Genomic DNA, 24,661 nt, shown 5'->3' on the forward strand with positions numbered 1-24,661 from the left:
TTCTTCTTGTTGACTAGGATGAGTCGTGAATCTAGGGTCAAGTAGCCATTTAAGTTGTGTGGCAAAATACCATGTGTATCATTCTTGTGCCTATAAAATAACAGACCCAGACATTTCTGCCCCGACTTTATGAGGGGGAGGGCAAAAGAAGGAAAAAAGAAGACGGCACAGCTGGAAGATGGAGCCCAATGATGCCTCCAGGGAAATAGTGGAAAGGGAAGGATGGAATTTTCTTGTGCCACTACTTGGGTGATACAGGGTACCAATAGTGAAACTGAATTTACTGTACCTAAAGAAATGGAAGACCATCCCATGAGAAGGATGATCCAAGGAATTTTCTTTAGGTATAGGATGGTGGAAGTGAGATGTACAGCACTGAGAATAATAATGCTCACTCATCAGAAGACTATTTTGGACCAAGCTCAACTGTCAACAATTAAAAAAAAACTTCATCTGAAAATACCCCTAACCTTTCCACTCCAATATTTTAAATCCTATACTCTCATCCTCTTCCTTCATAGACCTGAGATCTGTTTTTAACTAATAGTTTTTTATTTAACTAATTTTTTAAGTAGTAATAGACTCTTATCAGTCTCAATTCCAGAGATTTAATTTTAAAAGGAAGTACCTCACTGGGTATGGATCAAGGTTTTCAATGAACAGACATCAACAAGAAATTGTGTAGATACCTTGTATTTTGAATAAAATTAATCTATACAATCTGCTTATCATGCAGGCTATGTACAAACAACAGTCTTAAATGAGAACACATAATTTACTCTTCCATATACCCAAATGGTCTTTATAACATAGGGCATTGAGATAACATCCCAACAACTTAGTTAGGTTTAAGACAGAGTAAATCAGTGAAAATTAATGGAAAATGACAAGGTGAGAATCGTTACATAAAAAGATCATCTGGAGAATACATAAGTGTTCAATAAAAAAGCACTGGAACATAAATTATTTACAGCCATTAATACAATCAGTCAGTCAGTCTTTGAAAGATAATTAACAGCACAAGGAGAAGACAATGATGCATTTTTGTGAGGTGGCATAAATTAACAATATTGAAAAATAGCATCAATCAACTTAAAGAATTCATGAGTGTCCATTACAATCACAAAACATTGCAATTCAAAGGTAACCATAAAGATGTTTGCTTTCAGACTCGCAACAACTCAGACATATCTTTTAAATGCCTATAGTACATCATCTAGGAATTTCCTAAAGACAAGGATACGTTACCCATGGACATAGGGTGTTGGCACTTGATAATACTTTATTTATTCACATTCATGCTCTTTAAGAAGATGCATATTTCAAACAGCTTTCAACTTCTATTTGGGATGTAACACAAACAGAAAATCAGGAAGTAAAGAATTAAGGAGGGTTTAACATGTAACCTTAACTACACAACATGTTTGTTTTCTTAAGCTTCATTCGCACTTTCAGTAACAAAGTTTGAAAATATGTTCAACTAGCAATTTTAACCTCAGTGGAACACTAAACATTTTTAGGGAAGAAAGCAAGGCATAGCATTTGCTTACATTATGAGCATTGTGTAGGGTAGCATGAAAGTCCAAGAGGCTTGCCAAATAACTTGAACAACTGCAACTTCCTCAGATGGCAAGATAGACCTATGCCACTGTGTAGACATTTTAGCAAAAACTGATGAAAATTTAAGAAACATGAAAAAAAATCCTACCACCAAATTGAATTATGGGGGCCTTACTGAAAAAAATCTCATTAATCCAAAAAATTTCAATGATAATGCACGAAAAAACACAAGTTCATGAGTTACATTGCATCATCACTTAGCAATTACAGTAAGAAACGAGGCGTGGTAGAAAAACAATTAATTTACCCAAACGAAAGGAAAATTGAACCCAAGAAAAGACAACATTCATACTCGTGTGGAAATTAAGCAAAACGTACATGGCTGGCTTCCCTTACTGCAAGCGCAAAGCTACAATGCTGTCCTCCACCCTGCATTATCCTACTTATTATATGTACATTCTCTCATGTAACGATGATACTGGTCAGCACGCAAGGGTTTCATCATTCACACACAAAGTTAGCAGTCAGTCCCTCTAAGTCATTCCAGTTTGCCAGGACACAGCAAAGCTCATACTTCGCACACTATCCACTCAGAGGCCTGGAACAGTCGACTCAACAAGAGTCAGGTGGTATTTTCTCACTCACTATGATCCACATCACACAGCACACCACAGCGGGACGACCAGCTTGAACATGAACAATCTCTTGTCTGTCAGAGTTCCTTGCTGGTCACCCTGTGGCAAAGCTCCGATGGGTGACTCCATCTTCGCTTAGGTATTCCTTTGCCTGCCGCCAACTGACATCGCGGTCATGTCGATGAGGAGATGGGGGAGAGGGCACCCAGTCGACTCGTCAGCTGGTCGGCCTCGGAGGACACCTGCCCCAAGACACGGAGGGACGTCAAGACGACGGCAGTGGGGCCACCCTCATCTTCAGGAAGGCCACAGACACCTTCCCAGCGGGCTTTACCAGAGGCATGGGACTGAAAATTAACAGGAGAAAATGTAAACAACTGACTGGCTAGCTAGCACACATCTTATATTATAATCTATACTCTAATTAATCAAATTATAATAGTTTCATTACAACCTGTTTCAGTAAACTGTCTATAACATTAACAATCTTCCAGACTACCAAAATTCCCCATTCTCTTCTCCATATCATAATTTATCATTAAGTATGAGACGGATGCCAATAATAGGTAAACAAAGAATGAGATTCACTATGGCTCATAAATTAGGATTCACCAATCAATGATCACCAAAAATGGAGAAATTTATTTAAATAACCAAAATTAAAACAAACTGGTAAACATTATGGACCTAGTAACATAATGAGTGTATCAAATGAAGAGGGAAATTCAATTTGGGAAGGGGAGAGAGATTTGCAAACTGCTACATGTAAACCAATGGGAACCACTCCAATTTAAAAAAATAATAATCCAAGCAATCTTTCAAAAGTGATTTAGAAAATGATCATGTTACTCAGGCTTTTGAAATACTGTAGACTAATGTGTTACAGTACTCACCAGGGTGAGGTTACGTCTCCATTCGGCTTGACACCGCCCACTGCATCTTGGGCAAGGCCTTGAGAGGGCGTAGCCACCGCATTCACCACAGTCCAGGGAGACGTGTTCCTCTCTCCACGAAACACCGCAGGAGAAGCAAGACTCCTGGAGCTGCGCACGGACCTCCTCGATGGAGAGGACCACCTCGGGGAAGTGAGGGTGTCCCTCGGAGCCCATCTCGCTGTCCTCAAGAGATTCGCCCTTGGGCATGTTACTGAAAAGAGAGCAAAAATGGAGATGGTAAGGCACCTGAATACAATCTACCTAAAGGTTGATACGCAAATGACTAATAAAAGATAACTACTGTATTAGGAATAACCAAAGAGGGTCTGTTATGACCTAGCTCATAAGCCTCATAGGTGAGGTTTTTGGTTTAAATACACATTCGTAGGGGGGTAAACACAGAATACCACTAAACAAAATCTTAGCATTGCTATAGCAATAATTACGGCAAAAAATTAGTGGGTTTCAGAAAGGGCTTTAAAGAGTATTTCCCAGGTGATCCGGGAAAAACAATGGCAATCACTTCCTCCATTAGTTAATCATACATTATTGACTTAGTCTGCAATGTTATCTATCCTCATGAATAAAGCCCAAGCAGAGAGAGAGTGAGGGATAACAAAAGCTAGGAGATCAGGAAAGTATTGGAAAATTCAGAAATTGGAAGATATAAGCGTTAGATAAGGAAGTATCAATAAAAACAAAGAGTGGATGAAAGTAATGTAAAGTAAAAAGTACATAAAAGACTTATTAGGAGCCTGATATAGAGAGGAAGGTAAAACAGAACAGAAATATTGACCTTGATGAGGAGGGATCACATTACATTCCGAGTATAAAGAGTCATTAAGAAAAAAAAAGATGAGAAAAAAAGGACAAGATGACTGAATGTTCTGAGATAACCAGATAAGCTAGAATGGCTTGGCCAACATTTTAGGGCATTTCATGATGATGGCCAGGCATAAATTCAAAATAACCCTGAATATTTACATAAAAACAGTGAGAAGTGACCAAAATACCTTCATGAAACCATAATTAATCAAACAGTATAGATGAAATACAAAAAAACCTCTATCCCAGATAAAATCGATAATATTTTTCACTAAGAAGGCTAAATGGCTGCGCTTGTGAACTACTAATGAGGATAGCAACAATTACCAAGAAGCTTCTCTTTTTTTTAATTCCTTTCAGGGAAGAGATGACTGGACATTAAGGTGTTAAAGAGTTAGAATAATAGTACCACAAAATATAGTCACTAACTCGGAAAAAAGCATTATATATTTGCATACGTATCTATCTCAATACAACAGGCAATGTAGAAAAATTTCGCAGAGACAATAAGTAGTTGGAAAAACAAAAGTTATTGGCCATATTTGAAAAAAATTATAGCAGTCGGCGGAGGTATTTCGTGTACCTCTCGAGTCCCGAAATAATCCGGTCTAACTGAGAGGAGGAGGAATTATAATAATAGACACAAACAGAAAGCGCTTCACTACATTGCCGAGCCAACTACGGGTAATCCTTATGCAGATTGAAATGCAATTCTACATGGATACAAATTCCGACTGGATTAAGAGAATCACGGCAATTAAAATTTTTAGCTATGAAACTCGAACCAGAGTATTGCGGGTCTCAAAAAATATAAACGGACGGCTGACGAAGAGGTTGAAAACTCGGAAAACTATTCACGGAACCATCCGGATGCGGACAGTTTTCTGTCCACGTTGTCATTACTACCTTGGTTTCAGTTAGAGTATTCCAATATTTTTTCGTTGAATAAAAAAGGTTTCCCTCAATTCTAAGAGCCAAAATTAAAGAATTATATCAACCACTCCACGATAAGGTAAAAAATTAAAGAGCGACTCAACGGCTGATTGCACGAAACAACATATCGAACTATTTTGGATAATAATAAGGACCGATAAAGAACAGGATCTATAATTTTGAACATATTTGAATCCACTCGCTGAGCGCACCGTAAAATTTCCTTCCAGATGTATGCGAAATCACGAATTGACTTGCGCGGGCTTGTACTTGGTGCGCGCAGGTCTACGGCGAGAATGGGCGACCGCGAACATTTGAATCGATTCCGAGCTACGGCCTGATAACGCCCGGGTTGATACGAACCACAAAATGAATTATCAGGAAGGATGTTAGGACGAAATGATATAAATAAGACTAGTACAGATAAAGTCCCAAATTCTTTCTATCCCGCGCAATATCAACAGCTGCAAGAAAGGCAAGGTCAAATTTCAAAACGCTCGATTAGACGTTCACTCGGCATCGAAACTAACCAGGATTCTTCCAGACATCTACTGAGGCTCAGTTAGTCCATTCAAAAATCAACAGGGTAGCCCATTAAGTCACAATGATGCAAAAATATCAAGTCACATACTCTTTGCAATGAAATAAAACCCAGCTTATTTCGCGAGTACTCAGAAATACAAAATAACTTAATATTTTATCATTTCTTTCCATTTATTATTTCATGCAATTTCGACCAGAAACGCAGAGAAATAAAGAGCTAAACAGGTAATACTCAAATAAATTCTTCAACGCCCTCCATCATATCAAAGACCATTACATTCGTAAGATATGATTCCAAACCACCTTTACCTATAGTCAGCATTGAAAACAATGTGGATTTACTTCATAATTTATTATGGTCAAACAATTCGGAGGGAAACCGAAATGCTTCTCATGTTACATCTCAAGTGTAAACACGCCAAATCAACGATTCGGCTCGACTCCAGAATTAAATTAGGGCCGATATGAGAGTTCAGTAGAGATCGACTTTTTTCTCTTAATTACTGAAGTAGTTTCTCGGCCAGAGGCACAGCGTGATACGCAGATGCTTTTTGTGTTTTGATTGGGCTCACCGAGTTGCCGCTCACAACAGTTTTCCTAGTTTCTCAAGCGAAAAGCTATTTACGCGAAATGGCACATTTTCCCGTTCTTGAATCAGCAGCCACCTGCGCTGCCAGGAATGCCATCTCCGTTTATTTACATCGGCAGATCGGAATTTCATCCCAGATGGAGACTCACTTGCGAGGTTTCGCTCAGCTGAGAACATGAGACCGACAAGTCACTATTATACGCAGTGCAATTGATGAACTAATTAACGCGGAGATGAATAAAATAGCTAACTTCCCAAGATTTGGCCGTTTTTAGTTTCTTAACCGCGAGAATTAAAAAGTTTTATTGGTGTCAAAAAAATTAATATTTTTTACATTATAAATAATACCTAACGACCAACTTATGGATGAATGGCGATATTCGTTGGAGCAGGGTAACAGGAAAGGCTTTCTTTTGGGAATTGGAAACATAATCACAATTACACTAATATATAAAGTTTCACAATTTTTTTAATTGTCTGATCCAGGCTTCGACACTATACACCGTTTCACATCAGGAATTGCAAACATTGGAGAGAGCAATAGTGTATAGTTTCGAAACCTGCGTCAGACTCTTGAAACATTTGTTAAAAAAAACAATATTATTGTATCTGTGGTTATGTTTCCAATATCCAAAACGAAACCCCTCCCATTTTAAAATGTCAAGGAGAAATAAACATTCGTAATAAGTCCAACAAATCAAATCAAATAACACACTAAAGTCAAAATAGTAAATAAACAAGCATAAAATACGTAATATTGCTGATGAAAAGATTGAGAGCCATTGACTTCACGAATAAACCACCTATGTTGTTCACGTATTGCCTTCAAATATAATCCCTACGCCATATGTTACTGGGAGAGAGATAACCTAAAAAAAATTACCTCTAACAGGTGTTCACATCAACGATACCTTGAATGCCTCACCACTCTGAGACGCAGGTAATCAAGGGAACTGCAACTATGAAAGAAAAAAATCGCAAATGACCTAGTCGGCCCTTATTCGCCCAAATACAGAATAAATAATATACCAAATACTAAATTTGCGGACATGTATATATTGATAAAGAGGAAGTGGTCACAAATGATATTTCACGTCTTATAAACAAGTTATCTTCGGGACTTACCCTTGTTGCTTACATTCAGAGAACAATGCTAGCGGAAAACGAGTACGAACAGCTTGGAGGACGACCTAGATGAAACAAAATAAACAATCCCTCCGACCGCATGGGAGGCCAACGTATGCAACCCAACCGACAGCCTTTATACTTCAGCGCGCCTTTTTCGTATCGGCAGACGGAAGCGACTCGGGGCGCGAGTCAGTGGTTTGAAAACGGTCGTAGCCGGTCAATGGTTACGCTCGGATAAATCCATACGGGATGTGCATCGGCCAACTTTCCAAAAGTACATCCAACGATGTGACTGCGGCGGAATTTTCTTCAAAAACTACGACCAATCGATCCGACAGGGGGGAAAATACGCTTATGTATATATCTCGTCCGTCGCTCTAATCTGAGAGGAATTCTACACATCCGGAGTCGCTTTAAGGCGAGGGGAGAGGCGTTTCACAACTGCTGGCAGAGCTCGACCACGGAATCTAGCCCAGTATGGGAAATGCCCAAAAAAGGTGGAGATTAAAAAAAAAATAAGCCGAGAAATTCCGCTATGTCACGAAACTTACTTGATAATCCTTCTCCTCCTTCCAAATGGATCATGGGGCTGCACACTAGTCAGTGACATGTTTGCTGGCACTGTAAAGAAATTAAAAAAAGCGATTATAACCAGGCATTCATGAAAAATAATCTATGGGTGAGACTTGGGCAACAAATTATGACATTGTGAACCTTGCTCACCGTGAGGCAACGCAAAGCAAACATCGCCCGAAAGAAAACCTCACATTTTCTAAAAGGCATGCACATAAATAAAGCAAATCCAAATAATTGCACAAAACCCTGATGAAGGTTTATTAATATAACGAAATTTTGGCAAAACATTTGCCTTTAAAATTCTTCAAGATACTGAATCAACATAAATAAAACTTTTCACGTTAGTAAGTTCGACTCAAAACATCCAGCACAAACAGAGTGAAGGTGAAAACACGGATGACTAATTATTTTGTTCTTGAACAGAGCAAAATAATCTGTAAACTTTACTCATACGATCATCATCAAAACTTTGCAAGTCGTAGCTGAGATTTTGAATCGGCATCACGCCTGACTAAAAGCCTTCACTATTCCGACAATAGGGACACGACCAGTTTTCGGAATTCTCGAGATATGAAACTATTCCCGCGCGCACAACTGGTCGAAAATGAAGAACAAGAGTGGATCCTCACCCTTTGCGATCACTCAAAGACGACGAAAAAAGCAGGAAAAACACGGCGAGGTAATCCGTGAAACGTCTTCACAAGCGTTGTCGACGAAGGATGAGTTGAACTCCTAATCCACAGGACACTGGTTATTTTTCCTCCTGGGCTAGACACACACGACTGATCACTTCAACGACGAATGCTGCACTGGTTTGTAATCCGTCGGGCTTTCGCTAAGAGAGGCGGCGGCGGTTTGGAGGGGAAGTGAGGGGCGGCAGCGAGGGAAAGGGGAGGGGAGAACGGAGGGGAAGCAGACGCTGGGACGAGAGAAGGGAAGCGCGGGGCGGCGGCGGTATGATGATGGCGGGGAAAAAAATTTCTCCCCCCCGGGCCCGTGCTTCCATCTAGCGGCCCCACCCACAAACTCTCCACAACTACGATTCCCCTTACTGGTCTGGCGCCTACGCTGTCGGGTTCCCCCACTATCACCCCTTCCTCGTTCGCATCTTTCCCCTCCCATTCTCCGCCAACACCGCCACAAAGCCTTCTGCCTCCCCTCACCCCAGTCTAAAGACACCCCCGCAGCATACAACGGGGGAGCAGACCTCCCGCGCATACCGGAGGACCAATCCCATCCCTCTCCACAGTTCCCAAAGCTCGCAAAACTCACTCCCCAGACGCTCATCCTCTGCCTCACCCTCTCCCACAACAGCTCGTGGAATTTTCCACGAGCGGGTAGCATAGGTGCATGTAGCGAGGGGCAGGGGGAGCCACCGCCGCCCCTGCGGAGAGTGGGATGGGGGCAGAGAACAGGGGGCTTTCCGGATCCACCGCGTGGGAGTCGTGTTTGTTGCTAAAAATAGCTGCGTAAGTTCAGGGTCGACTCGTTTACGCAAGAGAAAAACCACGGGCGCAATGATAATTGATGCTAGTACACTGCAGTATTTTATTAATATAAATTTGTTGAATGGATTCGACAGCCATAAGGGGTCATCATGGGAGATAGTCCAGAGGGAAAAAAAACAGCCGCTTAAAACATACATATAAAAGTTTCTTAAGAATTTCAAAGGCACTGTTCTATTTTTACTACATCGACTAACAACATAATTAATAAAGTAATCCACCGGTTACTGTAGGCTAACACGGATAATTTCCAAAATTATAGCTACCGGACAGCTACACTTCAAAATAAAACTTTCCTCTTCAATGCACAATAAGGCTTAATCGTTTTTATTCAACCCATCGTCCCTATTTTCCTCCTCCCCTTTCAGCTAACATTCTTTCCTTCTCCGCGGATTTTAAAATACCCTAGCCGCTGAATACTCGATGGTTCCATCCAAACAATCTTTTTTCTGCCAACTTCCTCTTAACTGTTTCCTATCCTCAACCACCATGTCTAGATCGTGTACATCTAACCCACTTCACCAAAAATGGGCTTTACAAGCAAAATTTTACGAAAAATGCATTTTAATACGTTTTTTAATATAGGCTCACATTTACATGCTCATCTAAGCATAGGAAAAATATTGAACCAAGACATTAAAAATTGCCAACTTGCTGAAAGAAGCTTATATAAACAACAAAATAACATAAAAATAAACGTAAAATCAAAAGGTAGGCACGCTTTTACGGAAAATTCTAAAAATAATAGTTGCGAAATGCTCTGATTAAGTAGAACCTCCTTCAACCTCACATTAAAAATATGTTCAGAGTTGAATAGAAAAAAATGCCCACCACTCGATTTTTTGTACCAAAAGTATGTGTATAATTCCCAACGGATATTTCGGCATCCACATTGCATCAACCCCATATCATTATATAAAGGGTAAACTCACATCCGAGTCCGTAATCTGAGAAATACTTCACAAACAATATGGATAACCGATGTCGTATGGTTACGCAACCAGAAAGACGATGTCGCATGAAAAGGTTGCATACCGTCAGGATACAACATTGTTATGCAACAATATTTTCGAAAAGATAATTTTACCCATCAGCGTTCGATTTCGTAAATCTATGAAATAAAATATTAATACCCATGATGGCTACGTACAAGTAAATGGTATTAAAGGCAGCCAAGTTTCTTTTTTTATTTTTACCGAGGAGCAACCACAGCCAATTATTTTGGTGATCTAACGAATTTTACCACAGGCAGTTGCTCTAAATTCCTAAAACATACACAAAAGTGAGCGATGAGGTCATAGGGAAACCGAAACCTGATATTATTAAACTTTGACGTGATGCCGAAATGTTGAATTAACTAAAAAAAGATAATAAAAGAGATATTTTTACATAGGAATCACGTATATTATATTTAAATGCAATTGCAACTTCTATTGGTAATACACTTTTTACATAGCTGCATTCGGTAACCTCCATTCCCACTGCATTCTTAATCTCTCCGAATTTTGATGGAGGCTAAAGTCTCGTAGATTACGATACCTACGTAAAGGAAATCTGAAATACGCAGTCAATTTTTTAAAAAGAATCGCCTTATTTCGCAACAATATTTTTAGTCAGTTATCTTTTTCCAGGGCAATTAAGGAGAGATCAATTACTCCCTCCACCTTTATATCTTCACGAGTAGAGATATACTGACGTCGTACGCCTAATCAGATGGAAGTCAAATCTTTGCTGACGCAGAGAAAAACGAAAGAACGAAAAAAACGTAACGGTTCAAAAAGAAAATAGATAAAAATTATTTTACATAACCTACTTCATTACATAAGAGGAGCTTATATTCCGATTATTCCACCATCTTTTGATGGGTGAATGTCATTGAACCAAACGACGGTGATTCCATATTCCGAAACACGTGTACTTATGTAACAGAGAGAACAGAATAATTACTGCTGATTAAATGAAAAACTAAAAATTAAGTGCCGTGCCAAGTTTCGTACGTAATAACCTAAGGCAAGCACGCTAATTCCGCCACAGCAGCTCAACGGCTGCGCCAGGCGGTCACTTATCGGTGTTATTGTAATCCTTAGCAGTAAGCAACCTACAATTTATAAGTGAAAAATGAAGACATGTTAGGGTATTTCCTATTGAATAAAATTTGAATGCTTAAATGAAAATTTTAATGCTTAAAATATAGCTAGATTACCATTCTTCATTACTCTATCACCAAAGTCATAAAGAATAGTTACTCGGGTCTTCTTCTTCGTGCATCATACATGATTTTTGGACGATATTTCGCAAACGTTCCATTAGACTTCCTCAGCAAAAGAGATCTTCAGTGTAAAGAAATACTGCTAGAAAAAAACATGCAACATCGCGGAGCAAAACAGCCGAGAAACCAGTCTACCTCAACTTGCAGATTGCACTGAAAACTCATTACCTAAGAACCAGTCGAAACTCTCTTTAGTAGTTAAGACACGTGCATTCTACTGTTAAAAAACTATAGCTAAAAAGTATTCGACCTCTGTGGTTAGACATCATTCAGGGTAGGCACACCTCTTGACACGCTCAAGGGGAAAACATAATTGATTCTACACTTACCTATTAATCCTCTAGTTGCAAATCTTTTTGCTGTGGTATGTGTTCACTCGACGTTTTTGGTCTGCGCACGAACGGACACACATAATGATCAATATCGTGGAGCAGGGTATAAGCCATAGTCGAGCATAGCCTGGATGAGGAGCATAAAATAAGGTGGGATGACACCAGTCTTACGGCGATCAAATCACTTTTGGGATCGTTTAACTAAAGAGGCTATTGAAATAAGACTTGAGAATAGAAATGTCAACAGAGACACCGGATATTCGATCAGCAGCTCTTGGAATAGAACTCTTAAAAGAATTATGCTTGCCAGAGCTAAGTCTACGCTGGTCCACGGTCCTCCGTCACAACCATCCGGACTCGACCAATCCGGCCCCTCCTAATGCTGAGCTTCAACGGTCACTTCAAATATTCAGTCAGTAGCCGTGAGAATGGGTGACGAGTCGGCACCCGATACGTCGGCGCTCTTACATAATCTTACCCGTGCGGTATCCCGAGAAGAGTTTTTACATGTTGTTCGCCGGGAAAGTGTAAAATCTTACAAAGGGTATAAGCTGACATACAGAAATTTTCCATTGTTTGCTGTTACATACATACCATTCTCATACCCGATTTGTGCCTTTTCCTTAAAATAAAAATCCTACCATGTGACCATGAATTCGCAGTTTTGTTTCCCACTTCCCTGGGTACTATCCTTCCCAAGCAAGGCCGGGTGGCCTGCTAGTTAACCAATAAATACGTTTTAAAAAGGTAGTTAAACATTTTGCACATTTTTCAAACGCGGCAAGTCTTCTAGCCCATTATATAAAGCAAGCTCACCTTACCTTTACCAATACCTTTCCCTAAATGTTGCAGTTATTCTTAATTGTCTCGCATCCTGCTTGTGAGATTTGCTATTGAACTAACAGGTAGCTTAAATTACAATCGATAACTACATTGCTTTGGTTTTTAATTCCATTCTCATTACACTGTATAAATGGGCGCATCCAGAATCCTCTGAAAGGGATCGTCACCGCTGGAGAGTGTAGAAGTCCCGCAGTCGAACGCTTCCGACGTAATTTCCCATTGGTCCGGGAATTTCGAGACACATACTGAAAATACATATTAAAATGACGCTTTGACAGTGTTTTGCGATGAAATCAATAAATTACAGCGCGAAGCTTTTCTCTTTATACAAATACTATTTCTGTTATTCTTTGCACACTTTCTTCATAGCAATAGAATCAACCCAACTCTCTTTAACTCACCCACAACAACTCAATAGCAACCATTGTCAATATTACAAATGCTTGGTTTTTCAATACCAACATTATGAACCTTGAAAGTCCCTTAGAAATTGCATATTTTAAATTTTAGCGATGTTGGGGGATCACAACCCAAAAAACCCAACCTGTATACGTTTTTGGCTATAAATTTGGTTAATCTGGTTATTACCAACTAGATACCGTACCGTAGTAGTATAGCCACCTCGCAAATGAAAAATTATCAAAGGTGCAGATATTAATTATTTTTTTAACCCATTACCATCAGAAAAACTTGAAATTATTCAGTAATTCAACTCGGAAATTAGTTTGATTACGTCCCACATTTATTCATTGGCGTATCATATCAAACATTCAGTGTACGGAGAAATTTTCTTCCCTTGGGCGACGGTGCCTTCTAGAAGGATTTCTATTTGGGATGTATGAAGGCTTCGCCCGACTTTGAACATCGGATCATTAGCAGAACGCCTTACCTACTGAGTCACCAATTACGGCTAAGAATATCCAGCTGATAAGAAGGATTATTTCAAAACACCGTTCATTCGTTGACCATAATGATATATTTATTGGACCTTTAACTGGTTAGATTGAAGGTAAGCCAGACAATGGGACAACAATAGATTCTGTCATAAACAGAGACCTTGGGTTACGAGATGCTCCCAGCTTTCCCATTTATTTACTCGTGACTTTGGACATTTATAAAATGTAGGGCATGGACGAACTTGGGACACCGGACACCTTCCTCGAAACATAGGCCCTCTTCCTCGACAGAAGTTTTGGTTTTTACGAGCCTACAACTCAAAGAGTGCTCCAAATTTATTTTAAATCCTACGATGGCCATTTTAGACCTCTTCAAACAACTCAAGGCGGCAGTTAATTCGCTTCGAAGATTGGCCGTGGAAAAACTTTCCAGACATCATCCCGAGAAGAAGACCCAAGATGTAACAGCAAGTGGTATCTTGATGAAAACATCATAACTTTCGCGAGACCTACAATTTTGGAAAAAACGACCGATTTTCGGCGAGAGAAGAGATTGAGCTCTGAAAAGTTAAATTTATTCGATTTCCTTCAACTCAAATATTTTTACACTATTCAACGAGAGACTTAAATGAGCTGGCGTTATTACCTTCAAATAACCTAACATAATCGAAGACATAGTTATTTTTTCACATCTTGAAATATAATTCTGACCCCGAACGCCAATATCAACCACAAAAGTCGAAGTGAGTTTTTCAAATGATCTGCGGAAATACAAGCCGACAGCTTCCTAACGTATAATCGTAAATACTAAAATGTGATTTCACCTTGTTTATACGTAATGCGACAGTAAAATAAAATATCAATTACAAAAACAGTATTAGCATTAAGAGTGGACAATTAACATTAAATTTAACTTTAAATCATTTAATACCTTTCCCTAAATGTTGGAGGAAATCTTAATTGTTTCGTATCCTGCTTGTGAGATTTGTTATCGAAGTAACATGTAGCTTAAATTACAATCGATAACTGCATTGCTTTGGTTTTTAACTTCGTTCTCACTGTATCAGCATCACCTATTCATTTTCATTGCAGAAGAGTACTCATACACGAAGTTATACTTAAAAGAAATCAAAAATCGTCTATCTAATTAGTTTGAAGAAGCGAAAATAAACTTTGCCAAAAATTATTACATCATTTTATCAATGTAGTGTCAATCATTATCATCATGGTGTCACGCTTTTTTCGTGTCATGGTGTCATAGTATTATGGTGTATTTCAATAAAAACACGCTTATTTTTCAAATTCGAAATACATTTACAAAAGAATTTCCGAAACTCAACTTTTATAAATGGTCTCCTGGGTTAGAAAATTCATCGAGGAAGTTTAGCGGGCCAGTGATTAAGCGATAGGCGGACAGAAAAGGTTATCAAGACAATGGAAAAGTAGAACGAGGTGTGTCGCCATTTTTCCCTCTGCGCGACGTCATCATTCTCACCTAAAAACAATCCATCTTCAATCAGACCCGACGCGACAGTCGAGGGAGGCGATTTCCGAGAACTCCAGGACGGAAAGAATAGAGTCGCGAAAAAAAATCAAAAGATAGCATGCGTAACAGAAACAAATGAACGCGGAAGGCCGTGTTCCAAAATTACCATGGCCTTCCCTTAGGTGTAAGGTTTGCAAAAACTGGGTCCTTATCCTTCTCGGTCAAATGCAAATACTCAAACAAGGGAAGACTCAGAATAGAACTTCACACACTCGGATCCGTCCACGAAAATATATTTGCTTCCACCACCAATGTCAGAAATTGGGTTTTTCCGAAAAAAATCGGAGCATGAATGTAAGCTGATAGGAGAGCAATTTAAGTTCACTAACTACCTGGCAATGCCATCGATAAACGCAGTATGTCTAAAGAGTTTTGGAAGAAGATGAGCCTTCATCAACAGCCAAGGAAAAAATAGCGGTAACTACTCAACCAATCCGAGGAATAAATAAGCGGTATGAGTTCTACGGCCTTCCATGACTACTTTTACAACTCGATAAAATGACGTGAGCCAGCGAGCCATTTTATCTAGTTGAACTTTGCATAATAACACAGTACACAAATATTACGTAAAAAGAAACGTAATTTCAGGCAAAAACTTTCCCTAAAGAGCCAATTTAATCTTGATCTATACGCAATGCGCATTTTAGAGCACTTAAGTTGATCTACTAACAAGCTGTCCGAATTTGAAAATGTCCAAAGACAAAAAAATCGTAATACCAATTTAAGTTGGAAAAATTGTTACCTCCGACATAGGGTTTTCGATTGCCTAGGCAATCATTTAAAGGGAGGATGATAGGGGAGGGGGAGGAATGGAGCGGTGATACACCACCATTCTTCGGCGAACTTTCACATTGAAAAACCTAGTGCATACGCTCATAAACTTTCGCATGCAATAAAAATTATTTCTTTCCTTGGATCCCCTGAAGTCGTTCCGGTTAAGGTGCAAAATCTGGGGCGAGGCCCCAAATATTGCGCGTTAATCTTGCAGAAAAAGAGCTGAATTTCTACTTTTCAGTAAAATTAATATATTTTACCCTAAATTAGAAAATTGAAAAACAGTTTTCCGTTGGTTTTCATCTCAATTGGTGCAACTATCGAGCAATCACAGTAGAAGGAACATACTCGCATTCTTTAAAACAAAACACTCATTTTCGTACAGGCAGGGAGCAAACGGAACAAAATACTGCCATACGTCTCGCATCTTCACGCTTCAGCTCGTAGAAGTGGATAACATTGATTTTGGAATATATTTTTTAGTCCTGTATATCTTTTTCTCCCGTTTCGCCGCCTCAAGGCATCTAAAGGGAATTGCATGAATTCATTTTGGTTCTTTTTTAACAGGAAGTAAACTCAGCCGTTGCGCGGATTACATTTAAAAACAAAATATTTTTTAAATGAAATTTTAAAAGAATAAGAGAGAAAAAGAAAATAAATTATTACAAAAATCACCATGAAACTTCTTTAATCCCCAAGGAAATACCGAGGAACAAATTCGCCATGACAAAATCATTTGACTACCCGGATGGCTTCGGCTTGGCTGATTGACTTTTTCATAGCACATTCATTCCTTGGTGTAAATTCGCAACTATGAGCGTGGCTGCGGGCAAAGTTACTCGTTAAATTCGTTTTTTTTCTATGAAACATGAAAGGAGTTATCAAGATTATTTAATTTTTAAGTAGTAAAAGTACCCATATTGTTTAATTAATTAGAGGATAGGTCCATGCATAAAAAAGGAAGCCTTACCAACGCTTCGATTAATTTATAAACAATCATCAGGGCTACATTTATGGGAAACATGGACAACGGCAGTAAAAAAAGCGAAAATTTCAATACATAAAAAACGAACATAAACAGTTCTGCATACATTACTAGGATAAGAATATTTTGAGCCACGACAAAATACAGTTTCTCTCATACGATGAAAAAATAATAATACCCACAAAAAATATGGAGTCCACTGCGGTCGACAACTCGGATGAAATCTATCAATATCAGCAATGAAAAAAATTGGCGGAGTTGTCCTTTGAAAAACATACATCATTCCATTCCTTTCATTCATGTATCTTGGCACACAATCGCAAAATTTGAAGGTCAGACTCTCGAACGAGAGTGATTGACAGCACTCAACTCCCCTTCCGCAAATCCCCCGACTCCCCTTGTTTTCTTTTCTCGGCCCGCGAATCGCTCCCTTGGCACAGAATAACAGCTGGCCCACACGAGCGCCTCCCAAGGGCAGTCCCGCGAAAAAGTCCCACACACCCGAATCTACGCTGACGAATTCTGGACCATTAATAAAGCAGGATTTAATGCTTTCAGGGCGCGTACTGTAGGTAAACTTTTCTCGGGATTCCCACCGGGTTAAAAACTCAACCCACTCCATAATTTCTACCAACGCGTCGGAAGTCCGCGGAAGTATCTACTTTTTCTCTACGTTTATGTAAACATTTTGCTGAAAACAGGTTTCGCCATTTGTTATATATCTATGGCAAATGATGAAACAAATTCTTTGAAAACCCTCCAAATGGAAAAAAAGAAGCCTTAATTAAGATGGCATAACATTTTTGTAAATTTGACTATTCATGAAACCACTGCACGAGGATAAAGTTGGCAATTTTCAGAAAACATCGATCATTTTCGCTAAATTTGTTCAACTTTGACTTCAAATATATTGTTAACGTGAAGTCACAGGAAATAAAAAATCGGGAAAGTTATGCACAATTTATCAGAGAATATGTTTGCAAAGTTTCGACTTCCTAGCTCTAAAAATTCGTTTTTGAGGTTTTGGCCAGCTTTTTTCGATTCTAGCCCACTGTGCGACGTTTCGAGCTCCGACTCGGGGCTCATGAACAGGGGTGGTTTGGGGTGCTTTTGGGGCCCTCGGATGGGGCTTAAAATGGGACCCACCTTACCGGAAGAATTCCTCCCCCGGAAAATTAGAAAAATGCATGCCCGGAAATGGATTTTTGACGCTATACTGTCACTAAAGAGCTAGATTAGAGTTAATTAAAAACAGCAATTTCACCTTAAAATTAAATTAAAAATTAGAAGTGAGAATTCCAAAGCTTACAAAATTTGATAATGTTTCATGGTTCCATTATCAGTTTAGTTAATATTTTCTTTGAAAATATAGGTAACTCTAAAAAAACTATGAAATATCCTTTTCGAATAACCCTTTCAAAAAAGCATCAGGTTCCCTTTTATCTTCTGATGCCTTTATTTTACTTATTTTTTACATAATCTTTTTACACTAAGCATGTTGTTTATAAAGTGACTAATGAAAGCTGTGGGCACTGCTCGTCAAATCCTGCTATTCCTTCACACATGCCCTTATCTGAGTTCGCTTACATATCAACATGCAGCAGTATTGTAAGATTCGGAAATCGGTCATATAGTGACCAAAAGAAAGAAAACGGTCCTTCAAACCAGAATGCATGGATTCTTCAATGAATGACTTAATGCAGAAGGACCCCTAGCCTTACCTAAGTAATCAAGCTAGGAGTTAAAAACTTAGAGGAGGAGACGGATTTAGGACGGAGAAGGATAGAAGGAGTACCCTTGCAGACTATTAGGCTCCATAATGGGGTTCCCACCGTGAGATACATTTTACTCCACTAACTCTTCATCCCTGACGACTGTGTCGCCGTAAGCTGTTAAAACCTAGATAATCCAACTGACCCTGATGGAAACCCAATAAATTTATCTGCATATCGTCCACCGAGAGAGCCTCAAATCATTCAACAGTTCATGGTTTAAAGGCAAGTATCAATAATCGTATCGGCACTCTCGGAAAGATCAACGTTGATGTTAAATAATAATGGGACAATGTTATTTTCGCAGGAGGGAACGGTGATGTCAAAATATTTGCTTCTCCTTCGTGTATCCATCCAGTACTCATTCTTCCGATTCAAATTATAGGCAACCATTCCAAACACACACATTTCTTAGTTGGCAGCACTGAAAACACGAGCTTCAAGATATATAAATATTTACGCCAAAAAAAAAAAGAAAAAAAAGAGAGCAATTTTCAAGGCCTGGAGTGGGAGCCAAAAGTAGAGCGCATTTCTTTCACTTTCGAAGACGCAGACTCTTCATGCTGGACCGCCAGAACGGAGAAAGGTGAGGAAATATCGCATAGGAGGCTAAAATCGAGAAAAGAGTGGACAAAATTAGAAGATGATGTTCTAAAGAACGGCGTATATCAGTCTTCTTGGAAAACCTTACAGATTGATTAACTGTTAAAGATACTTAAACATTTGTATAGTATAAAAAATTGTATCATCTATTTAATAAGATTTTTTTATCCTTATAATAATTAGATTTTAGAGATTTTAAATTGAGCTTGGGTGGCCTTGCACAAAAAAATGGCGGACGATAACGCTGCACGATATCTCACATAGAATAGAAGAAAAAATAGAGTTTAACTAAATGCGTCATCGCTACCAAGCCTTTTTACAAAGTTCTACGTACCTATCTCGAAAAACGTCATTTCTCAAAATGCGATGGTGGTTGGCGTAACATGGTGAAACTCCTTCATGATGCACAAAGGTTAAGAAAAGACTTCGCTGTTTCACAAAATAAAATATATTTGCGACCGGTTTCGATACAGCGTATCATCATCAGCCAGATGATGATACGCTGTATCGAAACCGGTCGCAAATATATTTTATTTTGTGAAACAGCGAAGTCTTTTCTTAATCTTTGTGCGTCATTTCTCAAATTTTCCCACCTTCTTTTCGATTTCAGCCATACTACACGTCGAGAATCTATATGTCCTAAATATTTTTTAAATGTTGTTTAAATTTTTTCCGGCGTCGGTGGCGGTAGGGTCAAGTCCTCGCCTGCCAAACCGAAGGTCGTGGGTTCAAGTCCCGCATGGGTAATTCGCTTCTATGCAGGGCATAGATATTAGTGATCGTCCAACGTTTCTCATTCGTCAGATTCCTCCGTTGTTAAGTCCTTTAGTGCGCTGTATTCGGGGTGGTGAAGATTAAAAAGAAAATAACAAATATTCAACGAAAATCGAAGGAAGAGAACAAGAGTGTTCGCGAAAAAGTAGCCCTGCCAAAGGTTGCGGCGCAGTGGAAAAAATATCTAAGCGAAATTCGAGGCCTCGGACGAGACCTCTTGACTGACAGGTAACTGCGTCTCTTAAGGCCGTGGAAGACTTCCAAAACGTTTTCGCGGAGAGTTCCGATGAACTCCGAGCAGAAAGACATATTTTTGGAAGTGGACCCGGTATCCATCTCTCGAGGCCGACAGAATTACGTCAACATTCAACGCCTCCTATTTTTATCACCACTCGCGGGTAAAATAAGCTGATTACGAGAATTGAGAGAAAATAGATTTCACTAAGCAATAAATACGAAACGCACGACTTATTTCAGAATGAAAATTATCAGAGAGAGTAATTTGCAGCTTCGTCCAATACCCTAAAAGGTAGTATCACATGATAATAGGGAGGTTTCCTATTATTTTTTTATTAAATCGGAAGATAATTATTCCTGGAGTATGCATTTCACGCTTTTAGATTTTTAAATGACGATATCTATTTTTCGCGATTCAATGAAAAGTGAAAATTTTCAAGCGCGCGAAAACGCGACGGCTAAGTATGAATACTGGGAAAACCCCGTGTGACGTCGTTCTGGTTCCCGCTGCCGCAAGTGAGGTGACCTTGGGGCGAGGCTTTGAGCGCTGATACAACGCAGGCTGCTAGCAGGTAGTAGAGTACCCTGCTAGCTGGTAGCGCTTGGCTTAAATAAGGATTATTAATACCTAATCAAACGAAGGAAACTTTCCGACCCTAGGCAGTTTTAATAGGTGTTTATTAAGAAATGTTTCCCTGAGCTCTGTGCCTCATGCATGCATTGGTAATCTCAGATGATGTAAAACTCAAATCTACTCGTATAGAAACTAGGTCCCTGTGACGTCACGAGGAGTGGCATTGCATGGGCGCCATCTGGCCTTTTTCAAATGAGGATACAATTAACCATTCCCATTCGTCTACACCGGTATTTCTAAAAGCAAATAATTTGTATATTATGAATACACTAATGGTGGGTAACGAATCGCAATCAATGCCTTTCGTTTTCTTTGATGAAGGAAACTACCCTATTCAATGGCCGTATCAGCCCAGCACTGTGGTCCATAATGTATTGACTCGATAAATTTGGTGATAAAAGTCAATCTCCTAAATAAAAAATCATTTAACAAATTCAATGCTAACCCTTATGTTTTCAATAAATTGCCTTCTTGGAGGATGCCCAATAGGAATGTAAACCAAACCAGTTATTATCTCTTTCGACTCATTTTTGTACCTCCCCACGAAATCTTTCTTTCATTTTACCATTTTCATTTCGTATTAGAATTAATAATATAAAATTATTTTCTGTTTTTTTCTTTAAGCTGTTAGGGAACACGCTATATTATTTGTATTTACATCCACTTGGCCATTTTTTTCCAACCGCGCCTCTCTCTGAATAACGAACTTCTCAAAATGAAGGACGATTTCTTCGGTCCAAAGCATGTTTGATAATGGAAGTTACAAAAAGAAATTATTTTCCAACATAAAAATATTAAGATTTTTAAGGAACGCTTCATATTATTTGTAATTTTATCACCGATGTAAATACTGCTATTGCCAGTTTTTTTCCCACCTCGCTTATCTCAGAATACCGAACACCTCTATTGAGCGGATCATTTTTTCGATCCTAAACTAATGTTGAATGGAAGTAATTTAAAGTTTTCGACAGATTTCATCTGTAATGATTTTACCTCTAACATATATGTAATGCTTCGTCAAGTTTTCCCAACCGCCCTTCTTTCTGAATACCGAACATATCAAAATAGCAAACCATTTCTTCGGTCATAAGCATGGCCATTAATGGAAGTTTGAATTAAATAATTTAAAATTTCGATCAATTTTACCTGTAACTATTTTATATGTATGATGAAAATACTACTTAGCCAGTATTTTTCCAGCCGCGCCTCCCTCTGAATAACGATTATCTCGAAAATAAATAAAGTAATTTAAATTTTCCGACAAATTTTACCGCTGGCGATTTTACTTATAATATATAAATACTGATTCACCAGTATTAATTTCAAGCCGCGCCGCCCTCTGAATAACGAACACCTCAAAATAGCGTATGATTTCTTCGGTCTTAAGCATGCCCGCTGATTCAGGTATGACTTGAGTAATTTAAATTTTTAGACAAATTTTAACCTTTTCCCAAGGATAAGAACGCGAGAAAGACGTTAAAAACGCCAGCAGGTAAGCGGAGATGGGATGAAAGGCCCGCGGTCTTGAACGGGCGAGAAAAAATGGTTCGGCGCTTCGGTAATTAAAAATCTTCACGGAAGACGACGGGTTCGAGGTTGAATGTCGGGGCATCTCCCTTTGGGAGCTGTCAAGGGCCGCGTGGGGCGGTTTTAACGAGGGGAAGACGGAAGGAAGAGGAGAAGGAAGAGGATGTAAGGGCCATGGGAGCTGGCGGCGGGAATTAATATCATCAGGGGCCACGTGGGACGGGGAAGATGACGGCACCTCCAAGAAAAGCTAGGACGTGGATGATAGATAAGATTTTAAGCAGGTGAAGTTAAAATAAAACGACAACTTTGCGCTGGCAGACGCAACTTTTTGACACTTTAAAGGATGATTCTCGGGGAAAAAGTAAATGTTTCGTTCATAAAAATTTTAAAAAAAGTAATAACTAATTCTTGGGTTTCTAGCCGAGTGAGGAAATGTTTTGAAGTAATAATTCTCAGATTTCCCACTGGGTGTTGTCTCGGGTGCATGGTCCAAACGTTTCGAAGGCTGAGTCTGCCATCGTCTTCAGGGGGAGATTGTGGAGCCAAATACTGGTCCGTATTTTGTTGATGTATTTATTTATAACTTTGAGGACATTTATTGGCTCTTTCTCGATTGTTGTTTTCGTATAAAGTGATTGATTATGATATTCCACGAATTGCTAAGTTGAGCAATACGTGGGATATCATATTATATAGAATTTGTATCAAATTTTGGGTAAAAAATGAAATAAACTGTTGCCAAGTATGTGAAATGATAGCAAAGACCTAAGATGAGTCTGTGATGAGTAAAACAATAATATACGAGTGGTATAAGTAGTACACATTTGAACACCGACACCATGATAAGTTGACGTTCATGAAAGATAGCTTTCTGAAAAAGAAATGAAGGGAAGATGGAAGGAAAAGGTGCAATGCTATAAGGAAAATCCAACCTCGATAGTAGCGACAAACCTTAAAGAAGACGTCAGTCCCCGTCGAACTCATAATTGACGACAGCGAAAAACGTCCGCCCAATTCGTTTCAGTCAAAAGTCGTCTCGTGGAAAAATTAAAACCCCTTGACGCGCACTTATTTCACGGGGAAGGTAACGTCAAAGGTGGCATAGTGGGGGGATCTTCGGCCGGGAACTCCTCGACACCTCCCAAATGGCTTTTGACGATGAGGTAAAGGGGTTAAGAGGGACGCTACAGCCAGAATCGCGAGGAGAAATTCAAATCCCGAAAAGACGTTTCCTTATCTCCAAGGGAGCAAAAGGGGTTTAATTAACAAGACCGACCCTGAGAATAACAAGTGACGAATCCAATAACGCCGGGAGACACAGCAACGTCTTGGCGAGGTGAAATATGCTTAGCAGGGAATTTCATCCGAAAAACGGCGATGGTCGCCCTTTTCGCTTCCTTCTGGTGCGAATAATTCACTCATCTCGGCCGTCATCTCGGATAATTTTCTTCAACCCCTACCACAATTACTTCCCCGAAAAACGGAAAAATACGAAGTCATCAGACACGAATAAGGAAAGATCAATTCAAATAAAAAGGTAGCGATAAACATCCGCACACGGTGCATTACGGTTAACAGGGGCACTTGGGATAGGCGCACTTTGCCCCAACTAAGCGGCTGACTTATTTTCCAGAATAATCCCACAATCCCTGCTTTGACGTAGAAATGTAACAAAAAAGGCTATTAGAGGAATAAAAATACAATTTCACTCAACTGTCCATTAATTAAACTCCACTATGAAAAAATACTAAAATGATAACACTGTGGCTCTGACATGGTTGAGCTCTACCCGCACTAGTCAAACTTGCCACATGACGGACCAAGACTAACAAGGAAAGTCCCTAAAGTGTCACTACCAGATCTCGTTCAAATTTTACTGGGTGACAGGAAATAGATACTTACTAGAGAGATGAATTTTTTTGTTGAATCCGCCAACGCTCAACTCTTTTCGAGATATTTGCGAGGGAATTTACCAAAAAACGCCCAAATTGAGTCAACACGCGGCTAAACTATACCCCGTGCTCTTGATTCTTCCTAGCTACGAGGCAGAAGGGTCCATGTTATGCTGGTTCCAGGCGTTTTTCTGATACTTTCCGTCGCAAATATCTGGAAAAGTATTGAGGTTGGCGGATGCAACAAAATATACACATCATGGGTATCCATTTCCTATCAACTAGAAAAATTTGAACGACATCAGGTGGTGACACTTGAGGGACTTCCCTTGTACTATTCCCTAT

The 24,661-nt window shown here is 39.3% G+C and overlaps 1 protein-coding gene across 1 annotated transcript in view; it reads right to left on the reverse strand.

Annotated features, from left to right (window-relative positions):
* Positions 1-677: 677 nt before the first annotated feature.
* LOC124163265 overlaps positions 678-24,661 on the reverse strand; it is a 454,892-nt gene continuing 430,908 nt past the window's right edge. The window contains exons 5-7 of the mRNA XM_046540052.1: positions 7,700-7,769; positions 3,089-3,341; positions 678-2,542 (exon numbers count right to left, since the gene is read on the reverse strand). Of these exons, the coding sequence (XP_046396008.1) occupies positions 2,369-2,542; positions 3,089-3,341; positions 7,700-7,769 (497 nt within the window). The 3' untranslated portion in view covers positions 678-2,368. The remainder of the gene's footprint in view (positions 2,543-3,088; positions 3,342-7,699; positions 7,770-24,661) is intronic.

Source organism: Ischnura elegans, chromosome 8 (genome assembly GCF_921293095.1).
Source record: "Ischnura elegans chromosome 8, ioIscEleg1.1, whole genome shotgun sequence".
NCBI lineage: Eukaryota > Metazoa > Arthropoda > Insecta > Odonata > Coenagrionidae > Ischnura > Ischnura elegans.